Genomic DNA, 22,797 nt, shown 5'->3' with positions numbered 1-22,797 from the left:
CCTGCCTCATTCCCTCAGTGTTATAGAGGGTAAACTCATAAATTGTCTACCCTCTATAACACTGAGAGAGATCTGCACAGCTGTTTGCTCCCCCAGGTATTAATCACTTACTTTGGGTTAATTCATAAACAAAAGTAGGATTTAAGTGGTTTCAAGTAATAACAGACAGAACAAAGTAAGTTACCAAGCAAAATAAAACAAAACATGCAAGTCTAAGCCTAATACATTTAAGAAACTGAATACAGGTAAATCTCACCCTCAGATGTTCCAATAAGCTTCTTTCACAGACTAGACTCCTTCTTAGTCTGGGCCAAATCCTTTTCCCTGGTACAGTCCTTGTTAGTTCCAGCTCAGGTGGTAACTAGGGGCTCTCTCATGACTGCAGCCCCCTTTGTTCTGTTCTACCCCCTTTTAGAGCTTTGGCCCAAGGCAGGAATCTTTTGTCTCTCTGGGTCCCCACCCCTCCTTCTAAATGGAAAAGCACCAGGTTTAAGATGGATTCCAGTATCGTGTGTGTAGCAAAGCAAGGTCAAGACTCACTGGCATGGCACCTCCTGCTAGTCATCTGGGAATTAGCTCTTTTCCAGCATATGGAGCACCGCTGCAGGCCAGTGTCTTGCCTGCCGCTGGCCCCGTGTTCCTCCCAGACCCCTGTGCCCCTTTACCTTGGGATTCTGCCCCAGCAGTACCCCCACTCTCTAGGTCTCCCCTCCAGGGGAACCCCCAATCCTCTAAGCCCACCTTGCCTCAGTGGCTACTGCCAGTCATCATCTAGCCCCCGCTCACTGGGGCAGACTGCCTTTGCCTCTCCCTGGGTTGCCCCTCTGTAGCCCCAGTACCTTTTTGGGCCTTTAACAAGGCCTGCAGCCTGGGGGTTTACCAGGCTGGAGCTCCCCAGCTCCCTTTGCCCTTCCCCAGCACTGCTTCGCTTCAGGTACCTTGCTCCCAGGCAGCTAGCCCTTCCCACTCCAGGGCTAGGGTGGGACTCCTCCAGCTCCTGCCCCCAGCCCTCGTAAAAGGGCCAGATGGGCCCTGATTGAGCTGGCCAGAGCTGTGGCTGCTTCCTCAATCACCCTAGCTTGGCTGCTTTTAACCCCAGTTCTCCAGCAGTGGGGCAGCCACCCCACTACAATGTGACATGGTCACATGTCACTGTAAAACCTCATTCTTCATTACCTAGTAGCTGGAAGACAGGTACACAGGAAGGCTTGCAGGTAAACAGACCCATTCACAGTTCATTGATTCTGCAGCACCCTTAATGGCTTCCACTTAATATGTTTACATCAGTAATACAAGTGTATAGCTTATTCTCCTAACCCCAGACATAGAAATAATACATGCAAACAAATGGGATGAACACACTTAGTAGATCGTAAGCTTTGTAATGATACCTTACAAGAGACCTTTGCATGAAGCATATTCCAGTTACATCATATTCACACTTACAAACATATTTCCATAAAACATATGGAGTGCAATGTCACACAGGCCTGTTATGGGGTGGGAAGTCAATAGGGAGAGGAAGGTTGGGCAATGAATGCATTGCAGTGGTAGCAGAGTCAGCAGATCAAGTGGAACTAAGAAGCAAGGGAGGTCTATAAGGAGCAGAGAATGAGAACAGGATTTCAGCGGCTGGCACTAGCAATCTATAAGGTTACATGGCTCTCCAAAGCTGTCTGATAGGCAGAACTGGGTGAAATTTTTCAACTAAAGATATTTTGACAAAAAATGCAGATTCAGTGACACCAAAATGTTTCAAGTATGTGTCATTTTGCCAAATTGTTCACTGTAGAGAAAAAGAATCTGGAAAAAAACCCCAAAACATGGATATTTTCTAAATAAATGTTTTTGACAATTTTTTGATTGAAAATGACTTTTTGTTTTGAAATTTCCCTTTAAAAAAATTTAGTTAAATCATTAAAAATGCTGAAAATGGAAAACAATCAACTTTCTGATGCGCTGAAAAATTTGAAAACCGTTTTCAATTTAAGCTGAAATTAATATTTTTTCTATTTTTTCAGAATTGCTAGCAAACTGAAAAAATTGTTATTCACCCAGCTCTAATGGTAGGTACATATGGTGTCCCCAGACCATAGGTAACCTCTGCACCATTCTATTCTGTTCTGAAATCCATCTTTTACCAGGTTTGTTTCCTCTCAGTCATCTCATCAGAACAGTTTGTTTTATTTTCAGCAACAGTATAGATGGACTCAGATGTGGAACAGGTTCAAACTTTCGCACCCTTCCTCACAGAGGTGCCAACCCCAGGCAGAAGACAGATAAACCGGTTCAGAGCTCTGGTCCCAGCTTGTTATCTTGTGGTAGGAATTTAAGTCAGTGCAGAAGTGCTTCAAAATATCTCAATTTAAAGTATCTGCTGGACTATTTTTAGCCCCTGGAACTCGAGTCTTTCTATATATGGTGCGGAGGAAGGCGGGGGGTGGGGGTGGGGAGAATTTCCTCCTCTGCTTGACATGGACCCAGCTGCCTAAGTGGATGCACCAGAATTACAGCATCCTGCACTGGAAAAGGAAACCCTTTTATTTTAAAAAGAAAAGGAGTACTTGTGGCACCTTATTATGCTCAAATAAATTTGTTAGTCTCTAAGGTGCCACAAGTACTCCTCTTCTTTTTGTGGATACAGACTAACACGGCTGCTACTCTGAAACCTTTTATTTTAAGCCATCGTTCGGATATATAGGCCACACCAGTCAGGGTAAGGCGATGCTTATAAATAAATACCTTATACAGTGGAGAGTGTGTAAAATTCCGTCTGGATGGTAATTTCTGCCTCACCTCTCTGCAGTGAGGGTGAGCCTAGTAAAGGTGCTATCTGACTGCCGCTGGAGTGTAGGCAGTGGGGGTCATGATGAATATTGACCATCTGACCAGCACTTTGAACTCTGAATCTTTTGCACCACGGTCTGTGCTTTGCTACTTGACCCCCAGCTTTGGCAGCTGTTACTCTTAGATGACCATATTTATATGGTCACTAATAAGACTGAGAAGTGCTGCTACTCACTGGGGTTCTGAAAGACCAATGGGCACAGTTTGGGGGTGGAAGGCGTTAACCAGCTATGGTTCCAATCCCTGTCCTGTGGATCTCAGCTGAGGTCTGTTCCCTGCCATGTGGGTCAATGATGAGCAGTGACCTTTGGCCCATGTTGGTCAGTGTGCAGATGGCCACTACTAAGAGATTTAATCATGGTGGAGGTGCCCAACCTCACTAGGGCCCAGGCTCCCAGGGGGATTGTTCCTGTTCCCTTTGGCAAGTCATAATCCCTACTTACCACTTGTAAGCAAGCTGTGAGTAAGAAACCATCATTTAATCCTAGCCATCAGTTTTCACCTTGTCTTGGCTCTCCATGTTCTGGAAGGAGGCTATTGGGAAGATGTCAGTGAGATGACTACAGCTATGTGTGGATTTCTATCAGTCAGAGTCTAGGCTTGAGGACGGCATAGAGAGTGCATGTATGTCTGTGGCTGATGATCTTTTTCTGATCCTGGGCGGAGGTTATGTGTCCAGGCTGATTTCATTAGCTGCTTTGCAGACTTTGCTCATGAGGCTTTGTTGACTCTCTGAGTCCTGGAAGACCTGGCAGGAGTGGAAGGGGACACTACATTGGCTCTGTTCATTCTTTTCTGAGCAATCTCAGAAGTTGTTCCGGGCAATTGCTTATCTGGCTCTGGGGCTCTGACCTGTGAGATCCTACATGTTTCCTTCTTGGCATTCTTTTTTTTCAACATGTATGTGCAGCTCTTATGAGGCGGTACAAGGTGATTTGGCCTGCCACACTGTCAGTATGTTGATGATATTGTGCTCTGCATCTGACACATATCCCACATGTTTTCCATCATCACCTAAGATAGGGATCTGGATGTGAGTGAGCTGACTTAAGGTGATGCTCTTATGGAGGTGAAAGTACTGTGAGCCTCTTGTGTTGTTGGGGGATGTGTTTGATCACTTTACTGAGGGGATCTTCTCACCCTTCATCTTAGTGGTTCAGACTCTAGGCAGGGGGTTGGACTAGATGACCTCCTGAGGTCCCTTCCAACCCTGATATTCTATGATTCTATGATCTTATTGGATTCACCACTACTCCCAAACTCCCAGGTTTTAAAGATGGCCTGAAGTGCCTTTTTTCATCATCACTTGGTTTAGGCATTGCTAGAGTTCTCCATGCCTTTGTCACCTCCAGGCTGGTGTACTATAATGCACTCTTATTAGGATCACCCTTAAAGATTACTCAGAAACTTCACTCAGTGCAGGATACCGCCACCTACTCCACAGTGACCACTGAGGTAATCTCATCATAGCAGAGCTCTGTGCTTTGCAATAGCTTCCCATTCTCTTCCATGTGCAACTCAAGCTATTGGAGATCCAACCCCTTCAGAACCATTTTTCTTCCTATGCTCCATTGTGCTATTTATGATTGGGCAAGGGGTTCCTGCTGCCTAGTCCCCTGGGCTGAAATCCTGGTGTGGAGGTAGGACCCACTCAGTGGAGGGACTCTGTCTCTGGAACTCAGTTACTCATATACTGCCTGATCTTATGCTTACTGAAGTCAGTGGGAGAACTTTCACTGATTTCACTGCTTCAGGATCAACCCCATGGTCCTTGCAGCATGCAGCTGTGGTGGTTTCCAGGGCATTATTGCCAAGTGAATGTAATTAATTTAGCGAGTCCCTGATTGAGACACGTATCAAAGGGGCGATGTGGTTAGCTGATGGTTGAAGGGTGGAGATGAGTGTGATTAAATTGACTTGTTGCCAGTTACTGGCAACATTCCATGGTCTATTTTTAGGTATGTAATGTGCTCAAGTCTTAAGTTGACAGGAACAATAATTACCTTAAAATAAACACATACATACACCTCTGAGTCCTTCTCCTTGCAGTGAATAGTTTCTTGGCTCCAGGGTCTCCAAGGCCCAGTTGAAAGCAATCCCACTACAAATGGAAAATAGGAATCGCAATCAGTGACTCATGTTGTCTCATCAGGGCTGAAAGGGAAACTTATAGGGAGATAATAAGGAGGCATAGGAACAAAGTCAAAGAGAGGGTCCAAACTGAGGTGCTGTTAAGAAAGGCCATAAACAGGAACCAGCAGAAGGTTTATATAAATCCACTGGAAGTATGAGGATGATGGGGGAGGGGAGGGCTGCTGCTCAACAGGGAAGGGGAGCAGCTAATAGATGGCAAAGAGAAAGCTGATATGCTGACAGCTACTTCGCTTTAGTCTCCATTAAAACTGATAATAGTAACAGGAGAACAAGAAAGGCCCGGTCCTCCCCTAGTGTAATCGGCATAGCTCCATGGAAGTCGATGGAGTTACGCTGACTTACATCAGCTCAGGATCTGGCCCTTAATAGCAAGGAATGGGAGCATTCACAAGACAGGATCGGAGCGAGCAGATTACAGATAACTTGTTACACTGAGTATATTGAAAAGAGCAGGGCTTGGTCACATTCACCCTCAAGGTTTAACCTGAGGAACTAGGGGAAGATGTGTCAGACATTATTTCTGAGTGCTCCTGGAGGACAGGAGAGGTCTCCGAGGAAGAGAGCAAACATAGCGCCGATATTTAAGAAAGAGGCACGGAGACACAGAGAACTACAGAGCAGTATGTTTAGCTCTAACAAAGTCACTGAGGCAGTCAGTTTGAAATCACCAGCAGAAAATTAGGTGATAAATAATAAACAACATAGATTAATCACAACCAAAGAGGTCAGACAGCCATGTGACAAGATAACAGGCTTAGTCACTGAAGGAAATACAGTGCACACAGTACACGCTGACTTCAGGAAGATACTTGATATGGTTCCCCATGACATTCCCATAAGGCAACGAAAGCCATGTGTATTAGGTGGAACCACTGTAGAATGCTACACAATTGACTAAGAATAGAATAGAGAGAATAGTTATTAATGGTTCGTGATGTCTCACTGGGAGGAGATTTTGACTGGAGTTCTGCCAGTGTCCATTCTGGGTCCAATAGTGCTACTTCTGCCTTGTCTCCCTTGTGGCCAGCAAACACTAATCTATGTCAATCGCATGCCCTCTCCACCTCCATGTTATGTGACTGCAGAAGAGAGGAGGATTTGAAACAAACAAACAGAACTTAAAGTCAGCACTTCCCCTCTTCTCCCAGCATGTCTTGCCCTATGTGGGTCTGTCTATGGTGGAGCTGGAGGTGTAATTTACAACTCACATAGACATACCCATGCTAGCTCTGATCTAGCTAGCGAGCTAAAAGTAGCAGGTTAGCCATGTCTACACAGACAGCATGACAGGCAAGCCACCCTGAGTAAGCACCTAGGGTTTCAGAAGGGATCATACTTGGGGAGGCTGGCTCCTCATGCTGCCTGCGCAATGGCAGCTATGCTGCTATTTTTAGCACAGTAGCTCGATCAGAGCCAGCGCAGGTATGTCTACCCATGCTGGAAATTACACCTCCAACTCTAGTGTGGACATTTCAATCTCCTCAGGGCAGGGGCTAGTTTTATTTGTTTCTTTTGCAGTCCTGAGCTCATTGTGGTTAACAAATAAGGACAGTCAATAACACTAACACTCATTTTAATGAATGGCTTGGAGGATAGAGTGGAGATTATGGTGCATTTAGCAATATGCAGCTGATATAAAGAAGGGAAGAAGTTGCACAGTTGGTTCTCCAGAGGATGGGCTATTTAAATGTAGTAGGAGCTTGATAGATGGGAGAAATGGGCTGAAGTCAATCAAATGACAAAGACAAATGCAAAGAGATTCAGGACTAATCAAATGCACAGATACAGACAGTGAGTATAGCTGGCTATAGTACCACAGAGTAGGTACTGAGGGTTACAGTGAATGACACCCAGAATATGAGAGAGACAAGGTGGGTGAGGTAATATCTTTTACTGGACCAATTTCTGTTGGTGAAAGAGACAAGCTTTTGAGCTACACGGAGCTCTTCTTCAGACCTTCAGCTTTGTGTCTTGAAAGCTTGTCTCTTTCACCAACAGAAGTTGGCCCAATGAGAGCTATTCATAGAATCATATAAGATTAGGGTTAGAAGAGGCCTCAGGAGGTCATCTAGTCCAGGGGTGGCCAACCTGAGCCTGAGAAGGAGCCAAAATTTACCAATGTACATTGCCAAAGAGCCACAGTAATATATCAGCAGCCCTTGATCAGCTCCGCCCACCCGCACTCCCAGCGCCTCCCACCCACCCACCGGCAGTCCTGCCAATCAGTACCTCCTCCTCCCTCCCCACACCTCCCAATCAGCTGTTTCATGGGGTGCAGGAGGTTCTGGAGTAGGGTGGGGTGGGAGCAAGAGCATGGCAGGCTCAGGGGAGGGGGCGGGAAGGGGTGGAGTGGGGGCAGGACATGTGGCAGAGCCAGGGGTTGAGCAGTGAGCACCCCCTGGCACATTGGAAAGTTGGCGCCTGTAGCTCCAGCCCCAGAGTCGGTGCCCATACAAGGAACCGCACATTAACTTCTGAAGAGCCGCATGTGGCTCCGGAGCCATAGGTTGGCCACCCCTGATCTAGTCCAACCCCCTGCTCAAAGCAGGACCAACCCCAACTAAATCATCCCAGCCAGGGCTTTGTCAAGCCGGGCCTTAAAAACCTCTAAGGATGGAGATTCCACAACCTCCCTAGGTAACCCATTCCAGTGCTTCACCACCCTCCTAGTGAAATAGTGTTTCCTAATATCCAACCTAGACCTCCCCCACTGCAACTTGAGACCATTGCTCCCTGTTCTGTCATCTGCCACCACTGAGAACAGCTGAACTCCATCCTCTTTGGAACCCCCCTTCAGGTAGTTGTAGGCTGCTATCAAATCCCCCCTCACTCTTCTCTTCTGCAGACTAAATAAACCCAGTTCCCTCAGCCTCTCCTCATAAGTCATGTGCCCCAGCCCCCTAATAATTTTCATTGCCCTCTGCTGGACTCTCTCCAATTTGTCCACATCCTTTCTGTAGTGCAGGGCCCAAAACTTGACACAATACTCCAGATGTGGCCTCACCAGTGCCAAATAGAGGGGAATAATTACTTCCCTTGATCTGCTGGTAATGTTCCTACTAATGCAGCCCAATATGCCATTAGCCTTCTTGGCAACAAGGGCACACTGTTGATTCATATCCAGCTTCTCATCCACTGTAATCCCCAGGTCCTTTTCTGCAGAACTGCCGCTTAGTCACTCAGTCCCTAGTCTCTAGCAGTGCATGGAAGTCTTCCTTCCTAAGTGCAGGACTCTGCACTTGTCCTTGTTGAACCTCATCAGATTTCTTTTGGCCCAATCCTCCAATTTGTCTAGGTCACTCTGGATCCTATCCCTACCTTCCAGAGTATCTACCTCTCCCCCCAGCAAAGTGTCATCCGCAAACTTGCTGAGGATGCAATCCATCCCATCGTCCAGATCATTAATGAAGATGTTGAACAAAACCGGCCCCAGGACCGACCCCTGGGGCACTCCGTTTGATACCGGCTCCCAACTAGACATCGAGCCATTGATCACTACCCTCACCCACATTATCTCTCTAATATCCTGGGGCCAGCATGGCTCTAACAACACCACAAACAATGAGAATATAAGTCAGTGATGGAGTGCTATCACAAAAAATGCAAAAGCCAGACTCACTGGTATGCCCTGGCTGCTTTGTGCTGCTCCAGTGAGCCAAAGCAGTTATGAACCTTGCAAGAAGAAAGTTTCCCCAGTTGTAGCCTTGTCCCAGAAGGCTACGTAGGGGACACTTAGCATGAGGTGTTGGGGAGGCAACACTGATTACACATGCAGTTTTCCCGAGTCCATCTGCCTGGGGAACATTTTGCCATCCAACCCATCCAGATGAGCACTTTCTGATGGAAGGGAACTTGCCTGAGGGAACAGCCTCTCCCTCAGATTGTTCAGGGCTCCAGGAGGAAACAGTAAGGCTCACATGACTTTGCAAAAAGTGGAGATGCCTCCGCTCCCTCTCTCCTTGGAAGAACTGTTAACTATCGGCGCAGTAGAAGGTCAGCCATGTCTTAAGTCTTCATAGCCAAGAGTTTCCAGAGTAAGTAATAACTTGGGCTATACTTGAAAGAAGCCTGATTTGCTGAAAGGGCTGAGCATCTTGTCCCTGAAAATCAAGGCCCTTTAAGGTGGTGTCTCAAGTTGGGCTCCCAGAATCACTAGTCACTTTTGAAAATCTTGGCCCCTGACAATATTAAGGACCTGATTCAGCAAAATACTTAAGTATAGACTGAATTTTAAATATATGCTTAAGGATGACTTCAGTAGGAGTAAGTACTTTCCTGAATAGGGATGGACCTAAGCACAAGCATAAAGTTAAGCATGTGTTTAAATTCTTTGCTGAATGGGAGCTTACATCAGTAAACCACCTTTCAGAGGTGATGGTTGTATTCCAATGCCTAGGATTGAGGAAAGAGCTTTTTTTGTCCCAAGAGTTATGCCATTAATTAAAAGAAAATAAAATATTCATTATTTATAAACTTATTGTTTGCAACTCCAACACTAGTTGTGGGTTGATAAGCTGGCTTTGAATAGGGAAATGCCTTGGAGTCCAGTGGAACCTATTCAAGATCTTATTTTGAAAGGACCTCAAATCTAAAGAACATGAAGTTTCCATAATCTCTAATGACTGACCGAGTGAGTTATCTGCAACATCAGCTATGGAAAAATGACCTTCTGGAACAGAAAGAGCTGGAAAAATAGAATTCCAGGTGACACCATATGAAAGAGCAGCATTCCACAATTATTTAATCACATAGGCATAGATTCTCATTTCTGATCCTAGCAGTTACATGCCTTCTTTTATGGAGGTTGCTTCATAGAGCTTTTTAGGACTTGGGTCTTTATTAATAAAAGCTCCCACTAAGTCTAATTGGTCTGTAGCAAACAAATGAGCCCGCAGTATTAGATATGTGAGTGGCTCAGCTATTTTGTGTGTCCACTTGTTTTTGTTCTTGTCTTAAGTCCCGATCCTGCAATAATTTCTGCATATGCTTAACTTTACTACAGTAAGTAGTTCCACTCATTTCATGTTAGTAAAGATAAGCCTGTGCATGAGTTTTTCTAGGATCAGTGCCTAATTGCATAAATTACCCCTTATGGATTATTTCTACAGAATGTAATAGGGACAAATCAGCATTCTATAGAAATTAACTAAAAGGTTTCTATAGAAATTACCCTCAAAACCTATAGAATTTAATGGAATTATATCCTTCCTGTAGAATTTTTAAACTGCTTGTTTGAATGTGATAGAGTGATATCCCTGCTATAGACAGCCATAGGTGGGTTTAAAATAATTTTACCATGTTCTACTAGGTTTCAGAGTAGCAGCCGTGTTAGTCTGTATTCGCAAAAAGAAAAGGAGTACTTGTGGCACCTTAGAGACTAACAAATTTATTTGAGCATAAGCTTTCGCTTGTAGCTCACGAAAGCTTATGCTCAAATAAATTTGTCAGTCTCTAAGGTGCCACAAGTACTCCTTTTCTTTTTTCATGTTCTACTAGATTCTATAGGACTTTTCCCTCAGGTATTTTATTCTTGAATGTATAAATATTCATAATGAAAGATGACTAAACTCTTTTGTTTTATCACGCTCTGAGAGCCCATGTGTGCAAGAGCAGATCTGTTCTTCTGGGATATTACCTGCCGAGCTCCCATTCACTGTAGTAAGGCAGTGACTATTGGATTTCATGGGCAATGTCAGACTTTCACTGGCCAGCCTCTACTCTAAATATGCTAACCTTGGAGAGGAGTTGCCTGATTCATGGGGCTCTGTGTTTCTAAATCTCTGGCTACTATGAAGGGAGGATCACCTGACAAGGCCACTTTTAAAAAGTTGTGGGGTTTAATTGAGAGTGACTTTATTGTTCACAGACAGGAGGAGCTGTTGGTACAAACCCAGCTAGACACAGTGTAGAGAGATGCTGTGCAAGCCTCCACCACATAGGTTTGAAAACAAACTCCAGCTCTGCCTTGCAAATCACTCCCTGCCCACCACCACTACTCATCCCCAGGTCCTCACATCATTCAAACACAATTCTGTCTTGCCTCCTCCCTCCTCTCTCTGGTGCTGGGCATCCACACAGCTCTGTCAATACACCCCAGTCTTTGCATCCAGTGCCCACCTTCTAATACCATTCCTCAGCCCTTCATATGGATGTGCCAACAAACCTTAGCCCTGTAGGTAACATCCTCTGCAGTCCAGTTGTGGGTCTCCCATACTCAACTCAACCATGAATGTACCGGCACTCAGTAACCCTAACACACCTCTGTCAATGCAGCCCTGAGTCCCTGTCCTGGATTGGGTCTCCTAGAACATAGAATAAAAGTGACACACATAGGAAGAGAGAATCTCTCCTCCACATATCTCTTCCTCCTTGTCTTGATCTGAGAACTGCGTGGTCCCTAAGTGTTTGTGCTGAATGGACCCCCTCCTTTTGTGTGCATTTCTCCTGCTCCCCACAGTGGGACAGGAGACATCAGCAACCCAAGGGTATGGAAAGAAACAAGTACTTTTGCTCTAAACGCTTTACAACGAGGGTCTGGAAACACTGTTTATTGTCTGACGCTTGCACTGCACAAAGATTGCTGGTAGCCAGCATATTTTCTTATTTTTAAACCCAGGCTACAGCGGGAGGAGAGAGGAGGGGGAAAGTGTTTAAGTGACAGGTGACAATGTCCATCACACTGCCCAGTGATGAAGCACAGAGGATAAAAATAGAGAAAATGACCTCACGGCTTTTGGTAGAGATGCCTAAGAGACAAAAGAGAGGCTTTAAAAGGCTTGTGGAGCTGATAGCAAAGGGCTTGGTGCTTGAGAGTTTTGGTTCTGCTCCAGCCAGGAGCCACTCTGCCTCTCTCTCTCTATGGAGAGCTGTGAGTTAAATGGACTTTGTGACATGCCCAAGTCTCCAGGCCTGGACGCTGCTTTCAAGAGCTTGGATCAGCCCTATGCAGGTACAGACTTCCTTCCTTCCTCTGCTCTCCTAGCCAAACTTTAACGCGTCACCAGAGGAGCATTTCCCTCTCTCATTTGTCTCAAATTGCTGTTGGCCTTTGTGACTTGAATACTTTGAACCTTGTGCCGGGGCGGGGGGGGGGAATTAAAGTGCAAGGAATAAAGTGCTTTCTATTGGTGAGCTGGGGAGTAGGAACTGGGGGATGGGCAGGAAGCCAGAGTGTCAGGAAGAGACTTAGCAATTGTCTGTAAAGGGCCAGGGAACCTCAAAGCACAGGGAGTCTAGTTCTAATGAACACTGAGGAGGCTGGAATTTTGCAACGATGCGAGATGCTGGGGGCAAACTTGTGACTGGTAGGGAGCTGCATCTGGGTATTGTTACTGAGGCCAGGGCCCAGTGCTGGTGGAATAGCACTCTGGCTGCCTTTAAGCCTCCTCTAGTAGAGATCTGCAAGTCCCAAACTCCAGAGCTAAGATCCTTCCCGATGCTCTGCTGCCACCTGTGCCTGCACAGACCTTAGCATGTGAAGGCACTGCTCCTTAGCCACGGCTTGCCAATGCCAGAAGTCTCCCCCTCACAGCCCCCAGGGCAAATGTTTCTGGACAATGAGGCTGGATTCATCTCTGGGGCACTGCTTTTCACCCCAACAAGTTTGGAACCAGAACTTGAGCCAGGCAGGGTTCCTCTGACGGGGTGCGTGAGTGAGACTAGCCAGTGGGGGTCTGCTCTGTGAGGGAAATCTCACTGCTCTCCCCTAATGTGCGCTTGAGATGGACTCATTTCCTGAGAAAAAACTGAGTTATGACTGTAGCCCTGTGGCCCCGCTCCCCCACAGCTGAATCCAGAAGGGCAACGCCAGGGGAGCACCAAGTTGCAGTGAAAGGATGTGAACTACGAGTCTTGGTTCAATGATGCTGAACTGACCCACTCTGTAAGAGTGTGAGGAGGGGTTCCTAGCTCAGCACATGCCAGTGCAAAAGGGCCACCCGTTCTTTTCCCATTAGCATACTGGCATTTTTGTTCATTATTTCCAGCCCTCTAGGTGCAAGGGGAGAGGGCTGGCTCTTGTGTACGGAGTGAGAAGTAGCTGACCTTTTCCTTGTTGGATCTCTGTCCAGAGCTGCCTTGCTTTAGCTAACCTGGAGCCATGATGTTTGTTATGAAATGGCTCCAGGGAAAGCCTGGTGAAGGGTCTTTCATTGGATTTATTGAAAGCTTCCTAGCATCACAACCCCTCTGACATTCTAGAGCCTGTTTTAAAAGCCTGGGGTGGGAGTGGATGATATTCCTGAATGGGGTAACCTGGAGCCGCAGGGACCAAATGACACATGCTACAGCTTTGTGACCTTTGCAGATGGGCTGCTTGAGGGCGGGAAGTGGGAGAGGGAAACTACGGCCTCAGGGGAGATTCAGAGGGCCCAAGAGGATTCATTGGTATCATGGTTAGGTAAGCTCTGTGGCTGCTGCTGCCCACCCCATTGTGGGCTAACTTGGCCACAACTGTTCTTCCCTGTTGCAACAATGCCCTGCGGTAAAGTGGCCTAAGGTGAGATCTGTGAGGCTGCACAGCTCAGGTCCTGGGGAGAACTAGCAGCATTCCTCAGCAGTACATTGGTGATTTCTCCTATTCCCACCCCCTACCCCCCCCACTAGATCAAGTGGGGGTCGCCTTAGCAGGGCTGCGTGTTGTGTCTCTGCCGCAGGAATGCTGGGGCTCGAAGGACGGGGAAAGCGCTATGCCGTTTATTGACGAGCGAGTGGAAGCTTACTGAGAGCATTTTTGTCATGTCTCCTGTGCTGCTCGAAGTGCAGAGGCTGCTGTTAAAGGGATGCAGGGCAGACAAGAAGCAGGGAAAGGTCTTTTCCCCCAGTGAAAAGGGTCAGAAACAAGAAAAAGGAATGAGAAATCACTTGGGAATTATTTTTTCTTTCAGGTTTCTGTTGGTTTCAGAGTCCGAGTCTCTAGTCGTGCCTGTGAACTCTCTTCTCACAGCTGCCCTTGGGTTCACCCTTGACTCTTTCAAACGTCCCCCCTCACCTTGCACACTGGGCAGAGAACACACTGTCCCATCCCATGGGGTTTGCTGGTCAGCAGGCTGGCAGAGGCGGTGGAAAATGATTAGCCAGTGTTTTTCAGCCAAGGCCGCGACAGGTGTTGGCTTTTCCAGCAGCGAAGGCCATGGGAGAGCCTGTGCAAAAGGATTCTTTCTGGCCTGGCTGACCAGTTCTGAAGGGCAGGCAGCCTGGATTCCTGCTCATGTGCACAGTGACTCTGTCCTGGCTGGGCACAGGCAAGAGGTTATGCAAGAGCGTGAAACATTGCTCTCACGGCTGCAGGTTTTGTGCTGTCCTTATCACACCTTTCAGGGGGCAGTGAATGTGCCCACAGCACTCAGCACTGACACTATCCAGCCCAGTTCACAAGCATCCCACGAGGGGCTAGGGAGGTGGGAGCAAGATGCTTTCCTGCCCCTGCACAGCTGGGCGGGGCCTGCTCACCCTAGTGGTTGCTGCATTCTGGGGAGCACTGGGACTGCTTATTCACGCTTCCCCCAGGAAGCAGGGCTCTGAAAAGGGAGGGACATGTCTCTGACCAGCCCTCCCAGCAGGGCTTCCCAGGGGTGATCACAGGCTGTTCCACCCCAGTGCAAATTGCAAAGTGGGGGATTTAAACTCAGTGTGAAATGTCCTGATGAGTACCAGGAACAATTTTCTGCAGACACATATCCACAACACAACCCCCCAGGAAATTCAGTCAGACCCTTGGCCATCTCTGCTGAGAGAAAGCTCTGGGTCTGAGCAGGTAGCAGGGACTGAGCCATCTCTGACCCCTGCCACAGGCTGGCTGTCTGAAAGGTGAGGGTCCCTGGCAGTAGGTGGGGAAGCCCGTCCCACAGTGTGTGCATGGAAAAAGAGAGGGCTGCCATTTTCATTATGTTCAAGTCATTTTTTCCTAACTTTCTCATCAGGGTGAGGTGGGAGTGACTCTCATTGTATGGACACCAGAAACACTCAGTCCAGTTGTTGCTAAAACTTTGTAAGCCCAATCCTCTACGGAGCCCTGAACTTGCCTCCTTTTGTCCTTTGCAGAGCTGCACCGCAGTGAGAGCACACAGGAGAAGAATGTAAAAGAAGCCAAAACCAAATGCAGGACGATTGCGTCCCTGCTGACAGATGCGCCAAACCCCCACTCCAAGGGTGTGCTGATGTTCAAGAAGCGCAGGCAGAGGGCTAAGAAGTACACCCTGGTCAGCTTTGGGAGCGTTGACGAGGACCGCTGTTACGAGGAGGAGGATGGTGTCTTCCCAACCAGCGAGTCAGAGTTTGATGAGGAAGGCTTCTCAGATGCCCGAAGCTTAACCAACCACTCGGACTGGGACAACACTTACCTGGACATTGAAAAGCCTAAGCTGGAATCTGAGCAGCAGCTGGGGCAGACGCAGCAGGGTCTGAGTGAAGCCTCCGGCAGAGGAGCACGGTTATTTGAGCAGCAGAGGGAGAGGGCTGGTCAGTATACGGTGGAGAAAGCTCCAGCTGAGAAGCCAGAGAGGCATCAGCCACCACCAGGTGTCGTGCCAAAGCAGAGCATGGTGAACGGGGGAGTGCCTACTCCACAGAAGGCCAACACGGCCCCACTGAGTATCCATGTGGAAGCAGTGCAGTTATCCAGCAAGCTGCCGTCATCTACCTCTGCTCAGGTCCAGTCTCCACCGGGCAGCATTGGAGGAGGTGCCCAGTCGTCTCCAGGCACAGAGGGCTTCTTCAACAGATCCGCACGGCCCTTCACTCCTGGCTTTTCGGGGCAGCGTCCTGTGACTTCCTCCGTCATCTTCAGGCCTTTGGCTCCCAAGAAAAGTGGTGGCAGTCTGGGGGAGCAGAGCACCACTGCTCCACCTTTCTCACCAGTAACTCCTGTGCCACCTCCCACTGCACCAGCGATGGCTCACAATGGTCCAGCAAGCTCCTCAACGTCTCTGTATATTCCAGCGCCAGGCAGGCCAACACCACCAGGGGTACCACAGCCAGCCGCAGGCAGAAGTGCTCCTGAGACTAAGACACCCACAAACCCAGCCATGACCTCCACGGCTTCCATTGTTCTAACCACTCCCTCTAAGTCAGCGGGGGCTGCAGCAACACCTCAACCACGAGGGACAGCTTCTTCCTCCTTGTATATCAGCCCAGCACCACAGCAACCCAGCGTGGTGAGCGGCTCTCTGCTACCAAGCCAGCCGTATCCTATTGTCTCCCCGGCTACTCCACAACCTGCTTCTGAGCCCTTAACATCCAGGGAGCAGCGGATTGCAGTGCCAGCCCCCCGAACTGGCATCTTGCAGGAAGCTCGCCGGCGGGGCAGCAAAAAGCCCATGTTCAATACCATAGAAGAGAAGAAGAAGAATTCACCCAACCCTGAGCTTCTGTCTCTGGTGCAGAACCTGGATGAGAAACCCAAAGGCGACCACCCAGGTGCGGGCTTTGAGTCTGGGCCTGAGGAGGACTTCCTCAGCCTAGGAGCTGAGGCCTGCAACTTCATGCAGTCCTCAGGCCGCAAGTTCAAGGCCCCTCCTCCAGTGGCTCCTAAGCCTCAGCAGCAAGGTGCCTCTGTTGGACTAGTAAACGGTGCCCATGACATGCCACAGCTGAAGGGCAAAGGGGCAGAGCTTTTTGCCAAGCGACAGAGCCGCATGGACAAGTTTGTGGTGGAGGCAGCACCGAGGCCAGGCTCCAAGCCCAGGGCACCCTCACCCACCCCTTCTCTACCATCATCCTGGAAGTATTCTTCCAACATCCGTGCCCCACCCCCAATAGCTTACAACCCCTTGCATTCCCCCTTCTACCCCCTGGCAGCAAGCAAGTCTCAGGCTAGCAAAGCAGAGAGCAAAGTGAAAAAGGCACCCAGCCAGAAATCGGGGATCAAGGCCATTGATTTCATGCGCCACCAACCCTACCAGCTAAAGTCAGCCATGTTCTGTTTTGGGGAGCCCCCGAGCGCTGACACACAAAACCCTCTGCCCCAGCCAGCCCAGCAATCCAGCTTGTCTTTCACTCCAGCCAAGCAGGCGCCTGTGAAAACAGCCAGGACCTATGAGATCCGGCGGTTTTCCACACCTGCTCCCATGCCCACTTTGAGCAGCCTGGCACCCACAGTCCTCACTCCCCGCTCTGCCACCACGCTGGACGAGCCAGTGTGGAGGACGGACATGACCTCCTCCGCACCGTCCACCCCTGCCCCTTTCCAGGCCAGTCCCAGCCAGACCCCAAAGCTGTATGAAAGCTCCCCAGAGCTCAGGCAGATGGGCCAAGGGACTCCCCCACGCCCAGCCTCCTCCTCCGGGTTCCAGGTAGCTAGACCCAGGTTCTCAGCAGCCAAAACTGGGATGCAGGCGCATGTGTGGAGGCCAGGCTCTGGGCACCAGTGAACCAGGACCTGTCCCCCTCCCCGCCACCCCCCTCCGCATCCCTTCCCCCACGGGCACAACTGGGTGTCCAACCGAGATAGTTTCCTTGGGCTTTCTTTAAAGTGAGCTCAATAAATTGGGGCGTGTGAAGCAAAAGGCAGAAAGGGGGAGGGGGTTTGGGGGGAACTCCCTTCCTGGCCCCCCATCCCCCTTTGTTTTCAGCCTGGCAGCATCACTATGAGCTTTCCCAGCTGTGGCTAGAGCCAGAGGACTCAGGAGGAAAGAAGAGATAGGGCAATAATCTCCAGCCTGCTTCTGCCCACAGCTGCACGGCAATGAAACCCAGTTTCTGGGGCCAGGGGAATGGGAGGGGCAGTCTGTCATGGTAAGGGGTGGGTAGCACTCCAGTGGGCTTTAGAAACAAGACCCTGTTAACCCTTTCAGTGCCCCAGTAAGGCAGGTGCCATCCCATCACTGCAGACAACAAGGCACTGCGCGCAGAAGGGTCCCACCCAGGCTCACATGGGAAGTGAGTGGCAGAGACATGACTGAAACCCAGGGTTGCCCCCTACCCCAGTGAATTGAGAAATGAGACAACGTTCCCCAGGCCTGCCTCTGCAGGGGAGCAGCAGGTGCTTTAGGGGACACTGGCATGGGAAGGGGATGTGGGCATCTGCTCAAACTCACAGCCCTCTGCTCGCCCTGCTCAGGACAGCCATGGAGTGCACATGCTCTTCCAGCAGCCAGGGCTGTGTTTGAGAAGCCAGCAGGGTCCCCCGCTGCGATTTTCAGCTTCCTGGAGCCCTTCACGCAGGTAGATGATCCCAGCTGGCTCCAAGCAGCAGGGGGCAGTTTGCGGGGCTGAAAGGTCGATGTGGGCCTGTGGTAAGTCTGGAGGAATGTGAGAGGGAAGGAGAGGTTTCCTGGGAAGCCAGAAGAGCAAAGCAAGGCCCAGCTACTGACTGTTTCGTTCAGACGCTGTATGTGGGAGAGATGGTTCTGAGGGAGAGTGCAGAGCTGGCTCGTAGTGGAGCCGGGGCTGACTTTAGAGTCACACACCAGCTTTTTGGGTCAGTCTCCGCTCTGGCAGGAGTTGTGGCTGCTGGAGTGGAGTCGATGAGCAATGTGAAGTTCCCCTGAGGACTCTTTGCTCAGCTGGGAAGGTCGGCCCCTCGTGGGCTGACCCAGCCCAGCTGGAGGAAATGGGGAGAAGAGGAGTAGTGCATGAGGAGTCACATTAACCCAGTTAGAGCTTCTCCAGAGGGTTTGATAGTTACAGAATAGCCTAAAATCCCCTGGGAAGCATCAGTCACTCACCTGCACAGCTCTCCCCTGCTGGCACCGGGGCCACGTGGTTAGCCATCCCTTTCATGGCTTGGTTTAGGGTAGGATGGCCTCAGCCACCTGAGCAGTGCATGGACTCTTCCCTACACCAAGGGCATGTGACAAGTAGGGTAACCAGATGGCAAATGTGAAAAATCGGGACGGGGGTGGGGGATAATCGGTACCTATATAAGAAAAAGTCCCAAATATCGGGACTGTCCCTATAAAATCAGGGCATCTTGTCACCCGAGTGACAAGGAAGCACTCCACTCCCCCAGCATGCCCACTGCATACTGCTGAAGCTAAGGGGGTGGGAGTGGGGTCACCACCATTCAATTCACAAACCTTCCCCCCTCCACACGTCCCCAGTGACCTCCAAGGACTAGGGCCATGACTGCACTACAGTGGCCTGGCTACAGCGCTGTAGCCGTGCCGCAGACTACTGCAGCAGAAGAGGGTTTTCTATTGCTGTAGGAACCTCCCCAGGCAACAGTAGCTAGGTTGACAGAAGCATTCTTCCATCTTTACCAGAAGTTAGGCCGGCATAGCTATGGTGCTCAGGGGGTCTGGATTTTTCACACCGCTGAGTGGCTCAGCTATGTTAACATATGTGTTAAGTTTCAGAGTAACAGCCGTGTTAGTCTGTATTCGCAAAAAAGAAAAGGAGTACTTGTGGCACCTTAGAGACTAACCAATTTATTTGAGCATAAGCTTTTGTGAGCTACAGCTCACTTCATCGGATGCTGTAGCTCACGAAAGCTTATGCTCAAATAAATTGGTTAGTCTCTAAGGTGCCACAGGTACTCTTTTTCTTTTTATATGTGTTAAGTGTAGACCAGGCCTAAGCTATGAACGCCTAGCCCAGGCTGTGAGCTGTCTCCAAGTCAGCAGACATGCTCCTTCCTTTGAATTCTGATCCGAGATTAAGGGAGACTGATCTACAGTTTGGGATCAGCAAAACTGGGTTCAGTTCAGGCAGAGAAGTGAGCTCATAGGAGAACACAGAACAGCCCTGTTTCCACCAGCCAACCAAACTCGGTCTGAAAACAGTTTGGCTGGAACAGCACTTAAACCAAAACCAAACCCAAACTCGCTTTCTACACATGGTCTCAAGCCCAGTGTGGCCAGGCACGATGATGTAGACCCCTTTGCAATGAGAGACTAGAGCTCCTGCATGTCCCATTGGTATGTGGTTCTAGAGCTTTCTGGTACCTCATCCCAATGGTCTGCTGGGACAGAGAGAGTGGGGGAACCTAACACAACGAGAGGCAGCTCCATCATTGGGATGGATGGAACAAAATCAAAACAAAATAAATGTATCCTCATGCCAGCTCCATTCACATTCACCCCAATCCAGCTGGGCCACTGTGTCCCAGGCCCAGAGCTTGTAGTGCACGTTCCACTGGGGCTCTGGGGCAGAAGCAACAGGACTGGAGGCAGTGGCAACCAGACTTCACTCACCAGCCCAGCAGCCACCAGCAGGGCTGAGGGGAACTTCCCAAAGGGCCCTTCGTTAATGAGCCCTGGTGCAGTTCAGGTGATTTGCACCAGGGTCAGAGCCCCCAATATTAGCCTAGGCTGGGTGTGAGCAGCCATGCTGTGAGGCCTTACCTGAGTTAGTGTTCTCAGTGGTACTGCACTCTCCCATGTGTGTTGTTAGGACTTCAAGGGCCAGAGCTCATGGCTTTCTGTGTGGCAGTAACCTGAGCTGCTGTGTGATGCTTTCCCAGAACATTTGGGGAGAACTTTTCTCTCCTTCTGGGCACACAGGAGGAACTAGGGGAAGGTGCTGGAGGACTATTAATAATCAAATGGTTTGGTCCACACTGCAAAGTGAAAGCCTGACCTGGGCTTTAGTTTATAGACCCACAATGAGTTAATTAGCCCCGGTGGGAAGCACCATTAAACTCAGATAACAGCCAGTGTTTTGTGTGTGGACAGGAATGAGGTTGGGGCAACAGCTGTGAAAAGCTAGAGTTAACTCCCTCATGAAGACAGACCCTTAGAAAAGCAAGGGGTTGCTCTAATACCACTGGCTGTCAGAGAATTACCCAGAGGAGAGTGGGCATGTTTTCAGGGAGTGACTGTGTTGGGAGCTCCAGTTTGGCACGCAAGGGTCTCAGGAAGAGGGAGTATCTGAAACTGGGATTAATGATGACTTGATCTGACCTAGCTGGAGACCTAATATGGAACAATGTACTAATGTGAGAGTAAGAGATGAGAACAGGGAGGGTGGGGGTTGTGCATTGGATTAGGATTTTCACTCCTAGCAACCTGGAGTCAAATCTGTATTCAGAACCAAGTTAGAGGAGTCTCAGATGGCTCTCAGCCTAGCGTTTTGCTGACATCAGTGCACATCACACCATGACCCCACCATTGTCCACCTGTACTAAGGCAAGGACCAGGAGTGGAGCAGCAAGGAAATCTGCCGCCAAGACTGAGGGCTGTAATAGACAGGAGGTGTGAATCAGGACTGAGGTACATGCATCAGCTGAGCTGTACCTGGGGCCAGGAAAAAGTCTACACAGTGCCTGCCTGCACCATTGCTCTACTGCCAGCATCTATGCAGGAGAGACCTAGGTGTGTCGCAGGACAGAATACAAGAGGTGCATTTTTAGCACGAGGTGGGATTCAGTGCAACTAAAGTGAGTCTCCTCCCGGGACTGCAGCTGGGAACTTACTGCTGTTATTTCACTACCTCACACCAGAGCAGGGAAAAAAAACTCCCTCAACTAGAACAGGAAGTGGGGTGGAGTGGTTCATGGCTCCATCCCATAACCACTCTGGGGAAGCCAGTTACCCCTCTCATGACCACTTGCCGAAAGCAGGGAAGCTTGCTGTCACGGGGGGCGGCTCTCTGAAGGGCCAGGCACCAGCCTTCCTGTGACAAGCTCTGCTAAGGAGAATAAGCCAACCCAGATCTGCCTGGGGATGGTTATGAGATGAGTACCTGTGTGGTAGTTAATTACTACCCAGACACCGAGGCCTGCAAGGGTTAGGAGTGCCCCCTTCAAAAATTAATGACACCCAGCTAATCATCTTATTAACCAGCCCTAGGTGGATCTGAGTTGGCTTATTCTCCTCAGTGGAGTTTGTTGTAGGAGGCTGGTGCCTGACCCCTCAGAGGGCCAGTCCCTGTGACTTCTGCCTGGTGCCTAGCTTCATTGTAAAATTCTCCAGTTGTTAGAGACGCTGGGTATTTAGGCAGAAAGTTTGTGTAAAGTTCCAGCTTGCCACCATGCTAAAGAGACAGGCCCAACCCTCACTGAGCATTTGGATACGAAGTGAGGGGTCCATTTTATAGATGCCCATGGTTTCCCCTTCTCTCTCTAGCATGTTTGTAGGTTACAAAATTACAGGGATTGCAAGATGGGAAAGCTATTTAGGTCTTCCTGTATTCAGGATAGGAGAGCCCACTGTAGCATCCACCAGCAGAGATAGTACTAGCCCATTGGGGGCCCTAAGCAGGAATATTTGTGCCCCCCAACACATAATAAAAAGGGAATAGGGAGCCCCCTTGAGCTGCTTTGGGCCCTAAGCAATTGCTTAGTCTGTTTATGCCTAGCGCTGGTGGCTCTGACCAGAAGCTGTGAGCTAATGGGCTGGCTGAAGTGGAGATGTCGCATATGAGTCTGGTAAGAAGAAGCAACTGCCTTTGGCCATCGCAGCTGCTCCCCATTCCCCTCCCCTGAGTCTTGATGATAGGAGAGCAGGAACAAGACTAGGGAACAGCTGTGTGTGCCAGTGGGAAAGTGAGGATAGGCCGAGGACAGGCTTCCAAACAAGGATGCAGGGGTTCCTGCCTACAGATAACTAGGGCCCTACCAAATTCATGGTCCATTTTGGTCAATTTCACGGTCATAGGATTTTAAAAATCATAAATTTCATTATTTCCATTATTTAAATTTGAAATGTCATGGTGTTGTAATTTTAGGGGTCCTGACCCAAAAAGGAGTTGTCGGGGGGTTGCGGTGCTGCTACACTTACTTCTGCATTGCTGCTGGCGGCGCTGCCTTCAGAACTGGGCAGCTGGAAAGTGGCGGCTGCTGGCCAGGAGCCCAGCTCCGTGAAGGCAGAGCCGCCAGCAGCAGCAGCGCAGAAATAAGGATGCCTGGTGTGGTATTGC

At 49.4% G+C, this 22,797-nt stretch overlaps 1 protein-coding gene across 1 annotated transcript in view; it reads left to right on the top strand.

Annotated features, from left to right (window-relative positions):
* The window catches only part of SYNPO2L (synaptopodin 2 like), a 58,710-nt gene extending 41,312 nt beyond the window's left edge, over positions 1-17,398 (top strand). The window contains exon 4 of the mRNA XM_074958451.1: positions 15,043-17,398. Coding sequence (XP_074814552.1) covers positions 15,043-17,369 — 2,327 coding nt within the window. The 3' untranslated portion in view covers positions 17,370-17,398. The remainder of the gene's footprint in view (positions 1-15,042) is intronic.
* The last annotated feature ends 5,399 nt before the right edge of the window (positions 17,399-22,797 follow it).

Source organism: Natator depressus, chromosome 7, assembly GCF_965152275.1.
Source record: "Natator depressus isolate rNatDep1 chromosome 7, rNatDep2.hap1, whole genome shotgun sequence".
In the NCBI taxonomy this organism is placed as follows: domain Eukaryota; kingdom Metazoa; phylum Chordata; order Testudines; family Cheloniidae; genus Natator; species Natator depressus.
The sequence above is the reverse complement of the archived record's forward strand: the minus strand, read 5'-3'. Positions and strand labels throughout refer to the sequence as shown.